This window comes from Odocoileus virginianus, chromosome 20 (genome assembly GCF_023699985.2).
Source record: "Odocoileus virginianus isolate 20LAN1187 ecotype Illinois chromosome 20, Ovbor_1.2, whole genome shotgun sequence".
Classification (NCBI taxonomy): Eukaryota; Metazoa; Chordata; class Mammalia; order Artiodactyla; family Cervidae; genus Odocoileus; species Odocoileus virginianus.
Genome location: NC_069693.1, coordinates 1233072 through 1251315, shown reverse-complemented (window position 1 = coordinate 1251315; position 18244 = coordinate 1233072). Strand labels below are relative to the sequence as shown.

The 18244-nt window shown below is 45.4% G+C and overlaps 1 protein-coding gene across 1 annotated transcript; it reads left to right on the top strand.

Moving 5' to 3' along the window:
* The first annotated feature begins 14805 nt into the window (after window positions 1-14805).
* On the top strand, window positions 14806-17744 carry ZNF671 (zinc finger protein 671). Its single transcript, XM_070450258.1, is given in 8 exon segments — window positions 14806-14944; window positions 15600-15713; window positions 16531-16679; window positions 16681-16829; window positions 16831-16942; window positions 16944-17035; window positions 17037-17479; window positions 17482-17744. Coding segments are annotated over 8 exon segments (1359 nt in total). The 5' UTR covers window positions 14806-14907.
* Window positions 17745-18244: the final 500 nt, after the last annotated feature.

Sequence of the window (18244 nt, the reverse complement as noted above, 5' to 3'; positions counted from 1 at the left end):
CCACTTTCCCTCATGACTGACCACTTTTCGGATTTCAGGGCCAGGGCCTATAACTTGTCTTTGCTAGTCAAGAAAAGTAAATTAATAACCTTTTGCTCTGCAGAGTGGCCCACCTTCCAGGTTGGATGGCCTCCGGAAGGCACCTTTCAACCGTCCATCATACAGGCTGTGAAGGAGAAGATTATGGCTCCGGATCCCTGGGGCCATCCGGATCAGGTTCCCTATGTCATGGTTTGGCAGGATCTAGTGGAAGATCCGCCTAAGTGGTTAAAACCTTTCATTCACAAACCTCCTAGCTCTTCTAATTCACAGGTCCTGGTGATGAAGACCCCCCCGGAGAAAACCAAAAAGAAAGAGGACCCAAAACTAGCCTTTCAGGAATCATCTTATCCAAACCTGATAGATCTAGAAACGGAGATGGGGCCTCCGCCATATGTGCCCCCCTTGCAATTCCCTCTGAGGAGAGAAGCTCCCACGGGTGAACCGAGAGGATTAAGAGGGCCAACGGGAACCGACCATGAGGGGGGACCGGCGTTGGGGACCCAGGGGAGAACGAGGGGAGATAGGGGTGGGCAAGACCCTGGGGACCCAGAGTTACCTTCATCCACTGTTCAGGCGCTCCCCATCCAAGTGGTACCAGCTAACCTGGACGGAGAGTGAACCTACCAGTACTGGCCCTTTTCCACGAGTGACCTGTACAATTGGAAAACCCAGAACCCTCCTTTCTCAGAGAAGCCCCAAGGCCTCATTGAGCTCTTAGATTCCATTTTGTTCACTCACAACCCCACCTGGGACGATTGTCAGCAGCTGTTGCAGCTGCTCTTCACCACAGAAGAACGGGAGCGAATCCTGGCAGAGGCGCGGAAACGAGTCCCGGGGGCCGATGGGAGGCCTACCGCCCAGCCTCATCTCGTAGACGAGGGGTTTCCTCTGTTAAGGCCTAACTGGGATTTTGAGCGGGTGGAAGGTAGGGAGCGTCTCCGAGTGTACCGCCAGACTCTGATGGCTGGCCTGCGGGCCGCAGCTAGGAAGCCGACAAATTTGGCAAAGGTAAATTTAGTAAGGCAAGAGCCCACTGAGAGCCCGGCAGCCTTCCTAGAGAGGCTGATGGAAGCTTTCAGGCAATATACACCTATGGACCCCCAGGCTGAGGAGTCACGCGCTGCAGTTCTACTAGCGTTTGTGAATCAGGCAGCCCCAGATATTAGGAGGAAATTACAAAAGATAGAGGGATTGGGAGAACAGACAGTACAGGATTTACTGAAAGCAGCTGAAAAGGTATTTAATAGGGAGACCCCAGAAGAAAGGGAAGAACGAATTCGACGGGAGGAAAGGGAATCAGCTGAGAAGATCAGGAAGGAAGATAGAGAATATAGAACGAGGGAAAACCGGAAGAACCAGGGGGAGCTAGCCCAGATTCTTTTTGCGGGGATAAAAGCCGGAACAGAATTGAGGGAACCTCGAGACCCCTGGACGAGAGAAAAAGAGAAACCAAAGAGGCAGGCCCTAAAGAAAGATCAGTGCGCCTACTGCAGAGAACAGGGGCACTGGAAAAACGAGTGCCCTAAGAGGGACCCGAGGAGAGGAATGACCCAGAGAGAGGGAATCTCCCCTGGAACTCGAGTTCTACATGCGGGGGAAGACAGGGACTAGGGGAGTCAAGACTCGGCACCCCTCCCCGAGTCCTGGGTAACCGTGGAGGGGAAACCCATTGGCTTCATGGTAGATACTGGTGCCCAACACTCTGTTTTAAATCAAAAACTGGGACCAATGTCTAAGAAAACCAGCTTGGTGCAGGGAGCCACAGGGACAAAAAGATATTGTTGGACCACAGAACGAAAAGTAGATCTGGGGACCCACCAGGTGTCCCATTCGTCTTTGGTGAAACCAGAATGCCCAGCCCCTCTACTTGGGAGAGACTTGTTGACTAAAGTTAATGCTCAGATTCATTTTGACCCTAGGGGAATGACAGTCACGGATGGACTTGGACAGCCGATACATGTCTTATCCCTAGCCTTAAGAGATGAATACAGACTTTTTGCGCCTAAGCCCTCAGAGACCATAGCTGCCTGGCCTCTGTGGGCATTCGGATCTCCAGCCCCTGTCTTATGGGAATGGTGACAACCGTGGGTCCATAAATACCCGTTGGCCTGGGCTGAAACGGCAGGGATGGGACTGGCCAAACAGAGACATCCAGTCGTCATCGAGCTGGGGAAACTCCTGTGAGGGTGAGACAGTACCCCATGAGCCAGGAAGCTCGGCGGGGGATCACTCCCCACATTATCAACGAGGATACCACCCTCCAGAAGGATGACAAAGATGGATGGTACCGAGATCAAAACAACAACCTGATATTGCCTGCCACCCTGGGTCGTCACCTGTGTGAACACCTGCACACAACTACCCTAACACTTCTCCAGACGGCCTGCCTGAGGTTCCCTCGACAAAATGCAACTCTACGAGAGATAATTCAGGCTTGCAAAGCGTGCCAGCTAATGAGGGCAGAGAAAAAGCAGCATATGGGAATGAGATACTGAAGGGAAAAGCCAGGGCAACACTGGGAGATAGATTTCACTGAGGTAAGGCCAGGCAAGTACGGGTATCGCTATCTGTTGGTTCTGGTAGCTACCTTCTCGGGGTGGGTGGAGGCCTTCCCCACTAAGGGAGAGACAGAAATAGTGGTTGCTAAAAAGATCTTAGAAGAGATAGTGCCTAGGTACTGGCTGCCAGTGACTGTGGGCTCTGATAACGGACCTGCCTTTGTCAGCCAGATTGTACAAGGGATGGCCCAAGGTCTGGGGACGAAATGGACGTTGCTTTGTGAATATAATCCCCAGAGCTCAGGACAGGTTGAGAGAATGAATCGGACCCTAAAAGAAACTTTGACAAAGTTGGCAATAGAGACTGACGGGGACTGGGTGACCCTCCTTCCCTTCGCACTCTTTCGGGCACGTAACACCCCTTATAAGCTGGATCTTACCCCTTTTGAGATTCTCTATGGAAGACCCCCTCCTGTGTGTCCTATTTTCGAAGGAAAATGCCTGCCACCCGCTCTGTGTCTTGGTTGCTGTAATGCCAAAAATCTTACACCACTCTGAAGAGGTTATGTACTCACATTGGGACCGGGAAATGCTAAGACAAAAGAGAGAGCCAATCAGTGCGATCACCATAGCAACCTTGTTCAGTCTTGGGCTGGCAGGAGCAGGATTTTGGGGCAATTCCAGCAAACTCTGATGGCATTAAGTAAGGTACATAACCATGTTTGGAAGTTGATTCGAGAGATACACGAGGGTCAAAATAAGGGGGCCATCCCCTCACATAATATTGGCCCAGGTAATTGGGTTTGGGTGAAACAGCACCAATCTGAAGCATTAGAACCTAGATGCAAAGGCCCTTATGTTGTTCTCCTTACCACTCATACCGCTGTCAAGGTCGACGGGATTGGACCCTGGGTTCACTGCAATCACGTGCGGCACGCCACACCGGAAGAAAAAGCGCGGGCAGAATGGAAGGCGAGTCCTCCCAGCAGAGATGGTTTGAGTCTTGGTTTCAACGCTCCCCCTGGCTGACTACCCTAATTTCCACCCTCCTGGGTCCACTTATAGTGCTATTAAAAAAACGCCTCAACACCATTCAGATTATGGTGTTGAGACGACAATATCAGCCAGTGGCCCAAGATGGAAAAGAGGAAGATTCCTCTACTTGAACAACAGACAGGGGGGAATGTGAGGCGAGCAGAAGTAACGCCATGGCTGGCAGTTTAGATTAGGAGTAGGCCTTCCTACTTCTGGGTGGTAAGATTATCAGGCCACCTGGATACAACCAATCAGCTTAACACTGACCACTGTTTGCCAACTAGGAACGGGGCGGAAACCCCCGGGAAAGTCCCGCGCGCGTGAAAGTTTTGACCAATCTGCTTAAACCAACTACCAATGGCGTGTGCTCACCCTATAAATTTGTGTAACAGCTTGGGCTTGGGGCTCTCTGACCCCGCTCCACTGCGTTGGATGCGGCAGGAGCCCTGACTCGAGTCAGCAATAAACTTCCCTTTTTGTGAGTTGCATTGTCTTGGAGGCCTTCTGTCTTCCCGCTCGGGGATTCGGACATCGGGCATAACAATACTCACAAATATATTAAGGTGCTGGAATTCCAGCTGAACTATTTCAAATACTGAAAGATGATGCTGTTAGTGCTGCACTCAATATGCCCTCAAATTTGGAAAGCTCAGCAGTGGCCACAGTACTGGAAAAGGTCAGTTTTCATTCCAATCCCAAAGAAAGGCAATTCAAAGAAGGTTAAAACTACCACACAATTGCATTCATTTCACAAGCTAGAAAAGTAATGCTCAACATCCTTTAAGCCAGACTTCAACAGTGTGTAAACCAAGAACTTCGAGATGTTCAAGTTGGATTTAGAAAAGGCATAGGAACCAGAGATCAAATTGCCATCGTCTGTTGGATCATAGAAAAAGCAAGGGAATTCCAGAAAACATATATTTCTGCTTCATTGACCACGCTAAAGCCTTTAACTATGTGGATCACAACAAACTGGAAAATTCTTAAAGAGATGGGAAAAAAAAAAAGAGAGAGATGGGAATACCGGACCATTTTACCTGCCTCCTGAGAAATCTGTGTGCAGGTCAAGAAGCAACAGTTGGAACCAGACATGGAACAATGGAATGGTTCAAAATTGGGAAAAGAGTACAACAAGGCTGTATACTGTCATCCGGCTTATTTAACTTATATGCAGAAGGGAGGGGAAGTCTAGGCCAGATCCTTTACGAGGTTTCAAGGGCAGAGCAAACAGCTTAAGATTGGCTATTTCAATAGGAAATGGCAGCCCATTCTAGTATTCTTGCCTGGGAAACCTTATGGACAGAGGAGCCATGCAGGTACAGTCCATGGGGCACAAAGAATTGGATACCATTTAGTGACTAAACAAGAACAATAAAGTTTAATAACTGAGGTGAGAAACTTGGTGTACAGGAGTGATATCTAGTTGCCTAGAGCCTGGCCCTGGAATGATTGGGCAAAAGAATATTGAAGAATAAAGTATATAATATGGATTTTAAAGAAGAGTGTTCTTTGCTGGGTAGGACAATCACTGTTGATACAAAGGAGACATTGGTTATCAATAGCCTGAGACAAGCACAAAACACATAACTACTATTGAAACTGAGAGGAGCCATCAGTTAGATCTATTAAACTATGTGCTCTGTCATGCGGTCGTGTCTGACTCTTTGTGACCCCATGGACTGCAGTCACCAGACTCTTCTGTCCATGGAATTTTCTAGGCAAGAATACTGGAATGTGTTGCCATTTCCTACTCTAGGCCATCTTCTTGACCCAGGGATTGAACCCACCTCTCTTGCATCTGCTGCACTGGTAAGTGGATTCTTTACCACTAGCACCACCTGAGAAGCCCATTAAACTATAACTTGCTTAATAAATAAATGAACTGTAAAATGCCTTCATGCCATCTAAGCATTACAGCCTAAAGAATTAAGATGTTTGCCAGAGCTGTTTTTCAGGAAATTGGATGGCTACTCCATTTCTTCTAAGGGATTCTTGCCCACAGTAGTAGATATAAAGGTCATCTGAGTTAAATTCACCCACTCCAGTCCATTTTAGTTCTCTGATTCCTAAAACATCGATGTTCACTCTTGCCATCTCCTGTTTGACCACTTACAATTTTCATTGATTCATTGACCTAACATTCCAGGTTCCTATGCAATATTGCTCTTTACAGCATCGGACTTACTTCCATCACCAGTCATATCCACAAATGAGTGTTGTTTTTAATTTGGCTTCTCCCTTAGGAAAGACCTAAGGTTTTATGAGTTCTGTGCTGGAAACCTGGACAAAGACCAAATATGTATTTCTTGTTATAAATCTTACTACTGCACTGCTGTAGTAAACAAATATGGATATAGTCATAGAGAATTCAGAAACCTTTCTATATTGTGGCTTCATTTTTACCTTAGTGAATGTGATTTTTCAAATGTTCAACAGTGTAAAATCAAGATAAATGTGTATCTTTTGAATGTTATATTACTAATATCATCTATATGCTTATTCTTTGATTTATCTATTTCTAAGAAAATGTATGTGAATGAATAAGTTATACTTTTGTTCCTACAATTATTTTTCAGTTTTTTGCTTTAAATACTCTTGCATATTTAAATTATAGGGAAAATTTTTTTCAGACAATTAAATTCTTGGGGAGCCTATAATAAATAATCCTTACATAAATTTAAGTGAAAAGGAATGGAATGAAATAATATGTGAATACTAACTAAAAGAGTGTTGGAGAGGTTATTTTAATATAAGAAAAACTTAAGGAAAAATAATATGACCAAAGAAAACACATGGCCATTTTATAATATTAAACAAGTAATTTAATGAAGAAGATTTAAAGATGCTAACTGGGGGATTGCTGGTACTCCAGTGGTTAGGATTCTGTGCTTTTACTGCAAGGGTCACAGGTTTGATCTCTGGTCAAATTAAGATCCTGCAAGCCGAATGGCCATAAATAAATAAATGCAAAGTATATTTGTACCTAAGAATAGGCTTTCAAAATTCTTTACTCTCAATAATTAATAGAATAGGCAGGAAAATAATAAGGATACAGAAGACATGACCAGTATCATCAGCTATTTTTATTCAGTAAATATGTATTAGACATTACTTCAGTCTACAGCAGAATACACATTCTTTTCAGGTACACATAGTACCTTCCTCCAAGATAAATCAAACTCTGGGGGCATAAAGTAAATTTCAGTAAGTTTTAAAATAAGAACTATTATGTATCAAAGAGTAAAAGAAATTTTGTGTTAGTCGCTCAGTTGTGTCTGACTGTTTGCAACCCCATAGACTGCCCCAGTCCACTAGGCTCCTCTGTCCATGGGATTCTCCGGGCAAGAATACTGGAGTGGGTTGCCGTTTCCTTCTCCAGGGAATCTTCTAGACCCAGGGACCGGACCCAGGTCTCCTGCATTGAGATGGAGTCTTTACCACCTGAACCACCAGGGAAGCAAAAGAAATAAGGAAACCAATAGAAGATAAATTAGGAGCATAGCTTTTTTTAAACGGGCAAGAATAATTCTTTTTAACTTTTTTTTGACTGTACCACACGGCATGTGAGACGTAGTTCCCTGACCAGAGATCAAACCCATGCCCCCTGCTTTGGAAGTGTGATGTCTTAACCACTGGACTGCTGGGGAAGTCCCAAGAACAATTTAAAGTATCACCAAGAAACAAAATATTTCGTGTGGAAAATTGATGAGTAATTTCTTTTAGAATTGCAGGCTTCTATTCCATAAAGTTCATGACACTTAGAATTTAAAGAGCAAAAGACTATATCTCCAGTTTCTAAAACTGCCAAAGGATGAGCACACAGGACATACAAGGAAACTGTACTAATTAGGACAAGAAATACAACTCCAACCTAAATGACAAAAATAGGAGCAACCAGTGGAAGAAGGAGTCAAGGTGATTATCAGGCATATGATAAGATAAACTCATTGACATTTGAGAACTGCATACCAAATATAGCACTCTTTAGAGAACAGAGAATGTAAAGAACATTCTAAAACATCTGAAATTTTTAGAACCAACGTCATGAAAATGGAGCCTGGCAGACTACAGTCAAAGAATTGAATGCAACTGAGCATACACACACCTCATGAAAATAAATATAAATATCATTAAAACAATATTCGCAAATAAAATTCAGCAATGTGTAAAAAGAATTACATACCGTAACCGGAGAGATTTTTTTTTTAGTGGTGTTGGACTTATTTAATATGAGAAAAACAAAGAATGTTATCCACCATACTAACAGGTTAAAGAAGAAAAATCACATATCATTTGATGCAGAAAACTCACTAGCATAGTTGAATGTAGCAAAGTGCTGTGTATAGTTCTTTTTCTCTTCATATATATTTATGAATACACGTGTGTATATGATAGAGGGTTATAGATATAAATGAACTGTGTTCTATGTATTAGTAATACATAGAAAACATTTGAATAATTAAATTTTCTAAATCTATAGCATAAAAAGTAAAATAGAAATAAATATAATTAAATATATGCAAATTATTTGATTATATTCATTCCTCATTTATTGAAAACTACAAAATTATTTTTTTTAGTATTACTGAAAACTTCGAAGTTTAGCTGAAATCCAGAAAAACACTTCTGCTCAGAGAAATTAAAGATGACTTAAATAAACGGAGCAGTCTTTCTTATAGAATTTGATTTCACTTTTTCCTTCCTCTGAGAGTTTTGTGCTCACTTTGGACTCCAGTATCAAGTGATGGTGTCCTGTTGAAGACTGAACCTGGTTAAGCTTGAGTCATGGAAATTCAGGCTGAGCTTTCATTTACTAGCCAGATCCACCTAGGGCCAGTTTACCTGAGGATAGTAGGGGCAGGGAGGCTGGTGGGGGTGAGTGCCGGAGCCTGCCGGCAAACGAACTGGTCGAGAACGCAATTACCAGAGTACCTGAGAAAAATAAGACTTAGACAGACTTAGAAAGACTTAGACAGACTTAGAAAAATGGGGTTGAGAGGGACAGAGTCAGCTTGCGTCTGACTCTGCCAACTTTATTGAAGAATACCACACCTATATATATGCTAACAGGAGTTGCTAATAGATCAAAGGTTTGCATATGTGCAGAGCTACAGGCACAGGTGTTTTAAATTCCTCCACTTAAGATCAGTAAAGCATCACCCTAGCACCCAACATGACTGAGATCAATAGAACATTAACTAGATAGAAAACAGGCTTCAATCATGACGAGTTTATCAGCACCAGGAAAACAGGTGAAAGATCGCTACAGCAATTTCCTTGAGGGAGGTGAGAAAGGCCAACCTGTGCTTTAATAAATCAGGGGTGGCGGGACAGAGAGGGACCTCTTGATCTCTCTCAGAGCCAAGAAGGAGCCTGAGCAGTCAGGCTGGCTCCCCGCAGGTGAGGTTCTTGTTCCTGGAGGAATTGAACACCTGAAGGCCTCTGAATCAATTCAAGAGAATATGGATGGTCAGGAGTCATTTCCTGGTCTTCCAATGTGAAAGGTTTGAAGCACTGTTGGGAGAATGACTAGAGGATGGCATGTAATTCTCCAGGTAATAATCCCAACAATCATGTGCTATAAATACTGTTGTTTCCCACTTTCAGAAATGAGGAAACAGAGGCTTAGAGAAGTGAGGCTTTCTGGCTAACCTACCATAATCAGTAATGGGGTTACAGGCCCTGAAGTCAGACACTGGACACCATGTGGTAGATTGCATTGCCAATTTGAAGCCAAACACATGACTGGTTCTAGTGTAAGTTCAAAGGCTGTGAATTTGAAAGTAAGATATAAAAAATTTATGCTACTACCCTATGCTGTGGTTAAGACGCCACACTTCTGATGCAGGGGGCATGGGTTTGATCCCTGGCTGGAGAACTAGGATCCCACATACCTTATGGTGCAGTTAAAAAATGGCTCTTGCCTGTTTCAAAAAAATATACTCCTGAGGGAAAAATATTTCTTAAACTATAAATCTTGAATCATCTTGCCTAGAAGAACATACCCCTAATGAAACTGGCTACCTGAAATTGATGACATCATTCTGTATGTGTGATTATTTTCTTCCTACATGAATTTTAAATGGTACAGATTGTACACACTGCCATTCTATAAAATGTTAAAGCATTCCTGTTAAGGCTCCTCATAGGTCCATGGTGTGTGTGTATGAATTTTGATAGACATTGCCCAGAACTCTGTACATAGGCAGTCTTACCTCACCTCCCACACAGGTGCCTGAGAGCCCAGTCTCCTGATGATGAGGACCATGTAGCCAGCACTAATCGCGCACCATGCCCTGGTTTAAGCCCTTAATAATATAACCTTACCAAGATATGGGTACTATTTTAGTGAATGCTCATTTATGTTTGAGGAATATTTAAGTAACTTCACAGAGGTCTGCAAGAGAGGTTTTAACATCAGTTTGCATTCCACATCATGGAAGTGAAGCTGCTGGCTTTGGGTTCCAAATTCAGAGGCTGGTATTTGAAGGCTGTGAACCTCCAAAACAGCCAGAATCAGCGTATCTCACTCAGGATGTGGAGCGCCTGCTAGAGATTTTACAGGAAGCAGGCCCCCCACCGGGGGAAAACTGCTGACCACAAGCAGATAGAATCAGACCTGTTGAAATTTCACCTTGAGGCCAACCAATCTGAGGACTGAGCACAAGCAGATCACACACCCTGCAGCCCACTTCCACACACAGCCTTTAAATCCTTTGTCTCATAACCGGCAACTTGGATGGTCTCAGGACACTAGTCCACCATCTTCCCAGACTGCTGGTCTCCTAAATAAAGCAATTGTTCCTTTCCCACCAACATTTGTCTGCTTTTTCCAGTGGCAAGCAGTTGAACTTGGGTTTGGTACCAGCCTCATCTGGTTACAGAGATTTTGAGGTGTGATATGCAGCCTGAGGCTTGGGAGCAACTGGCAGGCTAAGAAGACAGTAAGCCCTCAATAAATGATTCGTTTACTTCCATGTTCTGACCAGGGGCTTCCCCTTCGTGACTGGAGGCAAACTGGGCCCTAAAATACCCAGAATTCTCAATGCTACAACCTGTCATTTCTCTGCCAGTCATGGCCCAGAAGAGGGGCCTTTTCCTGTGAGCTTCCAGAGCTTCCTGCGTCCCATCTCATCTACAGGAGTGCAGAATGCTGGAGACAAGACTAGCACCCCCGTCCTGGGGCAAGACGTGCTCAGTCATGTCTGATTCTTTGTGACCCCATGGACTGTAGCCCACCAGACTCCTCTGTCCTTGGGATTTTCCAGCAAGAATGCTGGAATGAGTTGTCATTTCCTTCTCCAGGGGATCTCCCCAACCCAGGGATCAAACCCATGTCACCTGCATTGGCAAGTAGATTCTTTACCACTGAGCCGCCTGGGAAGCCCTCCCTGAGGAGACAGGTTCAATCGAAGCCATAGTTACATGGCGAGCTTCCCATAGAACCCAGAGAGGTGAGGGATGAAAGGTATCCCAAGCGTGTTCAGGTGCTTGGAGGTGAGGCTGAGCTGTGAGTGTTCAATGACCCAGTAGTCTCTTTCCTTTTGGGGGGTAGACAACAGGGACAGGGTTCAGGCCTGAAATGGTTGGCTGAGAGTCTTGGCCTCTGCTCTGAGGGTGACAGGAGCTCTGGGGAATTTGGAGCAAGTCTCAGCAGGCTGCCTCTGGCAGCAGAGAGAACGAGCTGTGAAGGAGGCGGAGTCATGGTGGGGTCGGAGCCAGGGCAGGTGTGGGAATAAAGCAAGCCTGCCGGGAGCCGGCGCGAGATCCCACCCACGACAAGGCCGTGAGGAGAAGACCTGACTGGCAAGGCGGATCAGGTTTTCAGGGGTTTCGAAAAGCTGCCCCCAGCGCTCACCTTAAAGATGATATCTGTCTTTCTGATGCTTGCTTCAATAGACTACTCCCTAATTTCTGTGACACAGGCAGAAGGCCTTCCCCGATCTCTTCCCAAATAAGAATCAATTTAGAACTTCAATCAGTAAGTTTCCTGGGTAGTGGTATTTTATGAGATTATTCAGGGTGAAAGGAGTGTTTTAATTTAAACTCCTTTGTTGGTATTTTAGTTTGTTTGGCAAATGTGTTTATGCCCTTGGTACTAATATGCATGATTGCTTATAATACCCTAATCATAAAATAGCATAAAGAACCTGATTATATAGAAGCCCTAATAGACATAGAGCCTTTTGGGGGGATGAAGGAGTCCTATTAGAAAACATAAGAAAAATTATTCTAAAGGTGGCTATTGGGTTGACATTTGCTTGCTGTGATTTTGCTTTTAATGTACTAAGGCTGTGCTGTGGAAACCATTGTTAATATAGTTTTGATCTAGAAAAATAAGAGCTTAGCCCTAGTGTGGTAACAAGAGATGGTTGTTCATTATCACCCAGGAGTGCTAGGCAGAGGCTGCCTCACCAAAGTCGCAGAGTCAGTCTGGGTAAACTTCTTAGATAAACTCAACTGACAACTTCTGCAGAAGGATTAATTTTTGTGTTAACAAGGTTATACTTCTACTCTGTACTGTTGCCCTATGAGACTGTTACCTTTCAGTTAAGGTCACCATAGAAATGGAAAATAGGTTTACATTCACCTGGCTTGCATAAAATGTTAATAGGCTCCAAGGCCAGAAGATAATGTACAAGACCCTCGTAAACAAAGATGTATGCAGAAAACACCCTGGTTTTGTGAAGAACAAGCTGATGTAACGTTAAACTATCTTCCCCTTAGAAATGTACTAACTTAGGGTATTAAAGCCATGGTGAAAAATAAAGCATTGCCAGACTCTGCCAGACTCTGCAGCCCCACGTCTGGTCACTCTTTCTCTCTCTCTCTCTCTCTCCCTCGCAGACTTGGCCCTATCAAGGCTGGTTTCACGTGTCTTCTCTTGCCAACGCCATTCATTCCAAGGGTACCCCCTGGATCCTGCCGAGGCTTGACCCTGGCACAAGCCCACCCACATGAGATAAATGAAGGCCACCTATTCAGAGCTTGGTAATAACAAGGGAGTTGGGCACCATCACTTCCCTGAAGCTGAGGTTCACAAGCAAGGGAGGGAGAGGGCTGATTGATCCCTAAGTTGGAAGTGGATATAAATCAGGTTCAGTTTCTGCAGAGGTTATAGACCAGAATTTTAGGTGTGTTTTTTTTTAAACTTTTTTTGCATTGGGGTATAGACAGTTAGGTGCTTCCCTGGAGACTCAGACAGTAAAGAACCCACATGCTAATGCAGGAGACTCAGGTTTGATTCCTGGGTCGGGAAGATTCCTTGGAGGAGAGGATGGCAATTCACTCCAGTATTCTTGCCTGGAGAATCCCAGGGACAGAGGAGCCTGGCAGGCTATAGTCCATGGGGTCACAAGGAGTCAGACACAGCTGAGTGACTAACACTTACACTTTCACTTTTTTGTAGCCAATTAACAATGTTGTGATCGTTTCAGATTAACAGCTAAGGGACCTAGCCATACATATACATGTATACATTCCCCCGAGCTCCCCTCCCATCCAAGCTGCCACACAACATTGAGCCGAGTTCCCTGTGCTGTACAGTAGGTCCTTATCGGTTATCCATTCTAAATGAATCAGTATGTACGTGTCCATCCCAAACTCCCTAAGTCTCCCTTGCCCCCTGGCAACCATAAGCTCATTGAGAATTTTAGTTTTATATGTGGTCACAGCACAGGGAAATTGAGGCAGAGACTATCGCAGGCATCTAAATGAATGTCGGTGGGCTGCACTGGAGTGATTGCTGCGAAAGTGGCACAAGAGGCTGTAATTCTAGGCTGTGATTTTAACTTTATTTATTTAGTTTTGACTGGGCTGAGTCTTCATTACTGTGGGGCTACTCTAGTTGTGGTGCATGGACTCCTCACTGTGGTGGCTTCTCTGTTGCAGAGATAGGGCTCTGGAGCACAGGCTCAGTATTGTGGCACACAGGCTTAGCTGCCCCACGGCATTCAAGCTGTAACTTTACTAAAGCTGGTGTTATTTTCTTAAGTGGATTATGAGCGAGGGAAGTCGAGGAGAGAGGACCCAAAGTTTTCAGTTTAGCTGCTGAAAGGATGGAAATGCCAGCCAGTGAATTGGGAAGTCTGTTGTCAAGTTAATATTCAGATGTAGAAACATTGTCACCAGGTGGGACAACATGTGTGTGATAAACAGCACAACGACCTCCATTTCCTAATTCCTGGGACCTTTGCCCATTTTGGATTTACATCCTCCATATGTAAGATGATAAAATTTGTGTTGATTTAAGCCACCAGCTCATAGTGACTTGTTCCAGCAGTGATAGGAAACTAATACAATATACAGCTGAGAAATGGAAGAGGGCTGAGAGTAACTGAGGCATGCATGAGGTTCTGGGTCCCTGGGATTTGAAGAAAGGAAAAGGACCAACTTGCAGGGCCTTTAGACCAGGAATGGGGGCTTTGGCATTGGAGGCCATTGGAGGTTTGTGACAAGATGGCAGTCTGGTTGCATTGCCAAGTGCTCTCTCCATGCTGTGTGCAGGGTGACCTGTGAGGAGTCCAGTGTGACATCTGTGATGTGGGACAGAAGCCTGGTGGTAGGTAGCTCAAGATGTGAGGGAGACACAGTCTGAAGAGCAAAGTGCATGAGAGAAGGGAGTGTTAACTGATGGTCCCTGTCATTGGAGACGTAAGTGAAAGAGTGAGCCCAGATTTAGGAATTATGCCCAGGAAGTATGTTACAGGGTTCCCTAGGGGAACTGGGCCAGGCACGGACTCTTTTTTTTTTAATTTTACTTATTTGCTTGTTTGGCTGTGTTGGGTCTTCACTGACACTTGGGCTTTCTCTAGTTGTGGCTCAAGGGCTTCTCACTGCGGCGTCTTCTCTTGTTGCAGAGCATTGACTCTGGGCAGAAGGGCTTCCGTAGTTGCGGCACTGGGCTTAGTTGCTCCATGGCATCTGGGCTCTTCCTGGATTAGGGATGGAATCTGCATCTCCTGCGTTGGCAGGTAGCTCCTTTACCACTGAGCCACCAGGAAAGCCCAGGCATGGACTTTAGATGGCATCTATCTCCCAGCCCACTCGTTGTTGCTGTGGGCTGATACAGTGCTCACTGGGGGTGGTCAGGAGAAAGTGAGGTCCAGTGGTACCAGTGCCTGGTACTTTCTGTGACCTGGCAACCTGGGGACATGAGGGAGCAGGACACTGCTATCGGTAGGCAACTTGGGGATGTTCAGTGGAGATACTTCTCATGGACCTTGTGTCCCCATCTTTGCAGGGCTGTGTCCTGTCTGAGGATGTGTTTGTGTGCTTCTCTCTGGAAGAATGGAGGCTCCTTGGTGAGGCCCAGAGGTTTCTGTATGGAAATATGATGCTAGAGACCTTGGCACTTTTAGCCTCCCTGGGTAAGGCCCTCACACCAGCCCCATCTCTTTTTTCCTTTTCCCCAGGGTCCACCCTGTCCTTCCCACACTGATTTCTTGCTCTGTCTCCTGGAGGAGATGCCAGGGCTGAGCTCTGTAGCTGTGTCCTCACTTCTTACTGAGAAGCCCCAAAGCCACACAAGCTGAGGTTTAAGTGATCACAAGGCATGGTTGGCCCAGTGGAGCCCATTAATTATAGTTGCTTTCTGGGTTGGTGAATCTGTCCAGAATTATGACATCTATGTGCCCAAGGTTCTGGCCTCTTGCTCCAGGTGACATTTTTCTGAAGCTCAATCCTAACAGAGTTTCAAGCACTCATATAGTCACTACTTAGTGGAGACTCTTGGGTGGTTCCTTCATGGTTCTTTTCATGATAATAATGATTATTATTATTTGGGCATGCAGTGCAGCATGTGGGATCTTAGTTCCCCCACCAGGGATCAAACCTGAGCCCCTGCATTGGAAGCTCAGAGTCTTAACCACTGGACCATCAGGGAAGTCCCAATGATAATTATTATTATTTTTTCTTTTTTTGATTTATTTTTATTAGTTGGAGGAATGGTTATTTTTTAACTGGTAGTCTGTCACAAGATGGGTTGCTCTGAGCTTGTACTCACCTGTCCTGGGTTTCCCTCAGGAATCATACCTACCAGATCACACTTCATCATGCAGCTGGAGCAGAGGGAAGAACCCTGGATACCTGCCCAGGTGGAGATGACTCCAGTCACAGAGAAAGAGCCTCATATGGGACATGGTGAGTGGACACCGAGAAGAGTGGGATGTCAAGGTTGGGTTCAAATACAGAAATATCAACTATTCCTGCCAGTGTTTGATTTCAAGTCCTATATGGGTATCTCCACATTAAAAAAAAAAAAAATCCACTTGCACTGCAGGAGACACAGGTTTAATCCCTGGGTTGGGAAGATTGCCAAGAGAGGGGCATGGCAACCCAACTCCAGTATTCTTGCCTGGGAAGTTCCATGGACAGAGGAGCCTGGTGGGCTGTAGTCCATGGGGTCACAAAGAGTTGGACATGACTGAAGTGACTGAGCATGCACGTGGCCACACAGTAAATCTACCTATTCTTCCCCATATTCTGAGCACTGTGACTTACTTCTAGTCTGACTTCTGGACCCTAGCATCTACCTTGCACCCACTACTCCTTACTGCTCAGTCTGCATTTGTCTACAGCATTGGCCTGCACTGCATGTCTCATGAGAGGTGCACATACGCTCCAGTCATCTTTGAACACCAGTTACTCACTTGTAACTGGAGTTTTCTGGACCTGGACATGCCTTTCTCCCTAGCACTCACCTGCCCCAATGACCAAGCTCCTCCTGGAAGCTGTTTGTTGAAACTTGTACTCATGTTCTTGCTGTCAGGAGGCCTCTCCGACTCTGTGATGTTCAGAGGCCCCACACTGCACAGCAACCCCTTCGTCAACCTGTCCCACCTCACTCTCCTGTGAATAGTCCCATGGACTCACCCTGGGTGTGTCAGACATGTTTATGGTGGGGTTGACCCCTCCCTGAAAGTCAACATGTGTCTCACTGGGCACTCCTCTGTTGCGGATTGTTGCCATGGAGTGGAGGCTGAGGCTGCTTCCTCTGAGCAGACGACTTCTTTAGAAAGAATGTCACCATTTAGGACCCCTGTGGCAGGTCTGAAGACCCAGCCATATGACATGTCTGGCCCAATATCAAAAGACATCTTTCACCCTAATGAATAACCAGGAGGGGAAAGCCAGGCAGAAGCCACACAAGTGTGAGGCCTATGGGAGACAGTTCTGGTTCAGTGCAGACCTCCACCAGCACCAGAAACAGCACAGTGGAGAGAAATTCTTCAGGAAGAATGAGAGCAGAGACTCTGAAAAGCTGCAGAATCTGTGTGATGGAGAATATCTATGTACATGGTGAAGGCAGAATGCACATGCCAGCTGCCTCTGACCTTCAGCACTAGGTCCCTCGTGACAGAATGAAGACCCCACATGAGAACTGGTTGTGGGGGAGCCCTTAGTACTGGACAGAAGCTTAACAACTGCCGTGAATGTGGGAAAGAATTCACCTGGAAAGACGCTTGCTTGACATCAGAGAATCCACAGTGGAGAGAGACCTCATGAGTGCAGCAAATGTGGGAAATGCTTCAGCCAAAGCTGTGACCTTTTCAAACATCAGACCATACACACAGGTGAAAGGCCTTACAAGTGCAATGAATGCAGGAAATTTTTCAGACAGGTCTCTGACCTGTTTGAACACAGGCAAGTTCACACAGGAAAAAGGTTCTTTCAGTTCAGTAACTGTGGAAAATTCTTTAATAGCAAATCGAACCTCATTCAACACCAGGAGGTTCACACAGGAGCAAAGCCATACATGTGCAGTGAATGTGGGAAAGAGTTCAACTGCAAACACACACTGGTTCTGCACCAGAGAACTCACACTAGAGAAAAGCCCTATGAGGGCAGCGAATGTGGGAAGACCTTCAGTCAAAGCTCCCAACTTAATTTACACTGGTGAGTTCACACAGTGACTACAAGTGCAGGAAATGTGGGAAAGTCTTCAGTTGCACCTCTAAACTCATTCAGCACCAGAAGGCCCATTCTGGAGAAAAGCCTTATGAGTGTAGCAGGTGTGGGAAGGAGTTTGCTCAAAGGCCAAATCTTACTCAGCACTGAAAGGTTCACATGGGAGCAAGGACTTATGTTTGCAGTAACTGCGGGAAAGAGTTCAACTGAAAATACACGCTTATTCTCCACAAGAGGACTCATACTGGAGAAGAACTGTGAGAGTGCAGGGAACATGGAATATATCTTACCCAATGCTCCCAGCTTACTGTGCACTTGAGAATTCCTGGCAGTGCCTGTGAGTGCACCAGACATAGGAAAGCCTTGTTGTTCTCTAGTCACTAAGTTGTGTCTGACTCTTTGCAACCCCATGGAGTTTGCATGGACCATGGAGTTTCCCAGACAAGAATATTGGAGTGGGTTGCCATGTCCTCCTCCAGGGGATCTTCCCAACCCAGAGACTGAACCCATATCTACTGCATTGGAAGGTGGATTCTTTACCACTGAGCAACCAGGGAAGCAGGGAAGCCTTTTCCCAAAGACCAAAGTTGGACCATAATGATGCCTGAGTGCCAAAGAATTGATGCCTTCAAAGTGTGGTGCTGGAGAAGACTCTTGAGTGTCCGGACTGCAAGGAGGTCAAACCAGTCACTCTGAAAGGAAATCAACCCTGAATATTTACTGAAGACATGCTGAAGCTGAAACTCCAATACTTTGGCCAC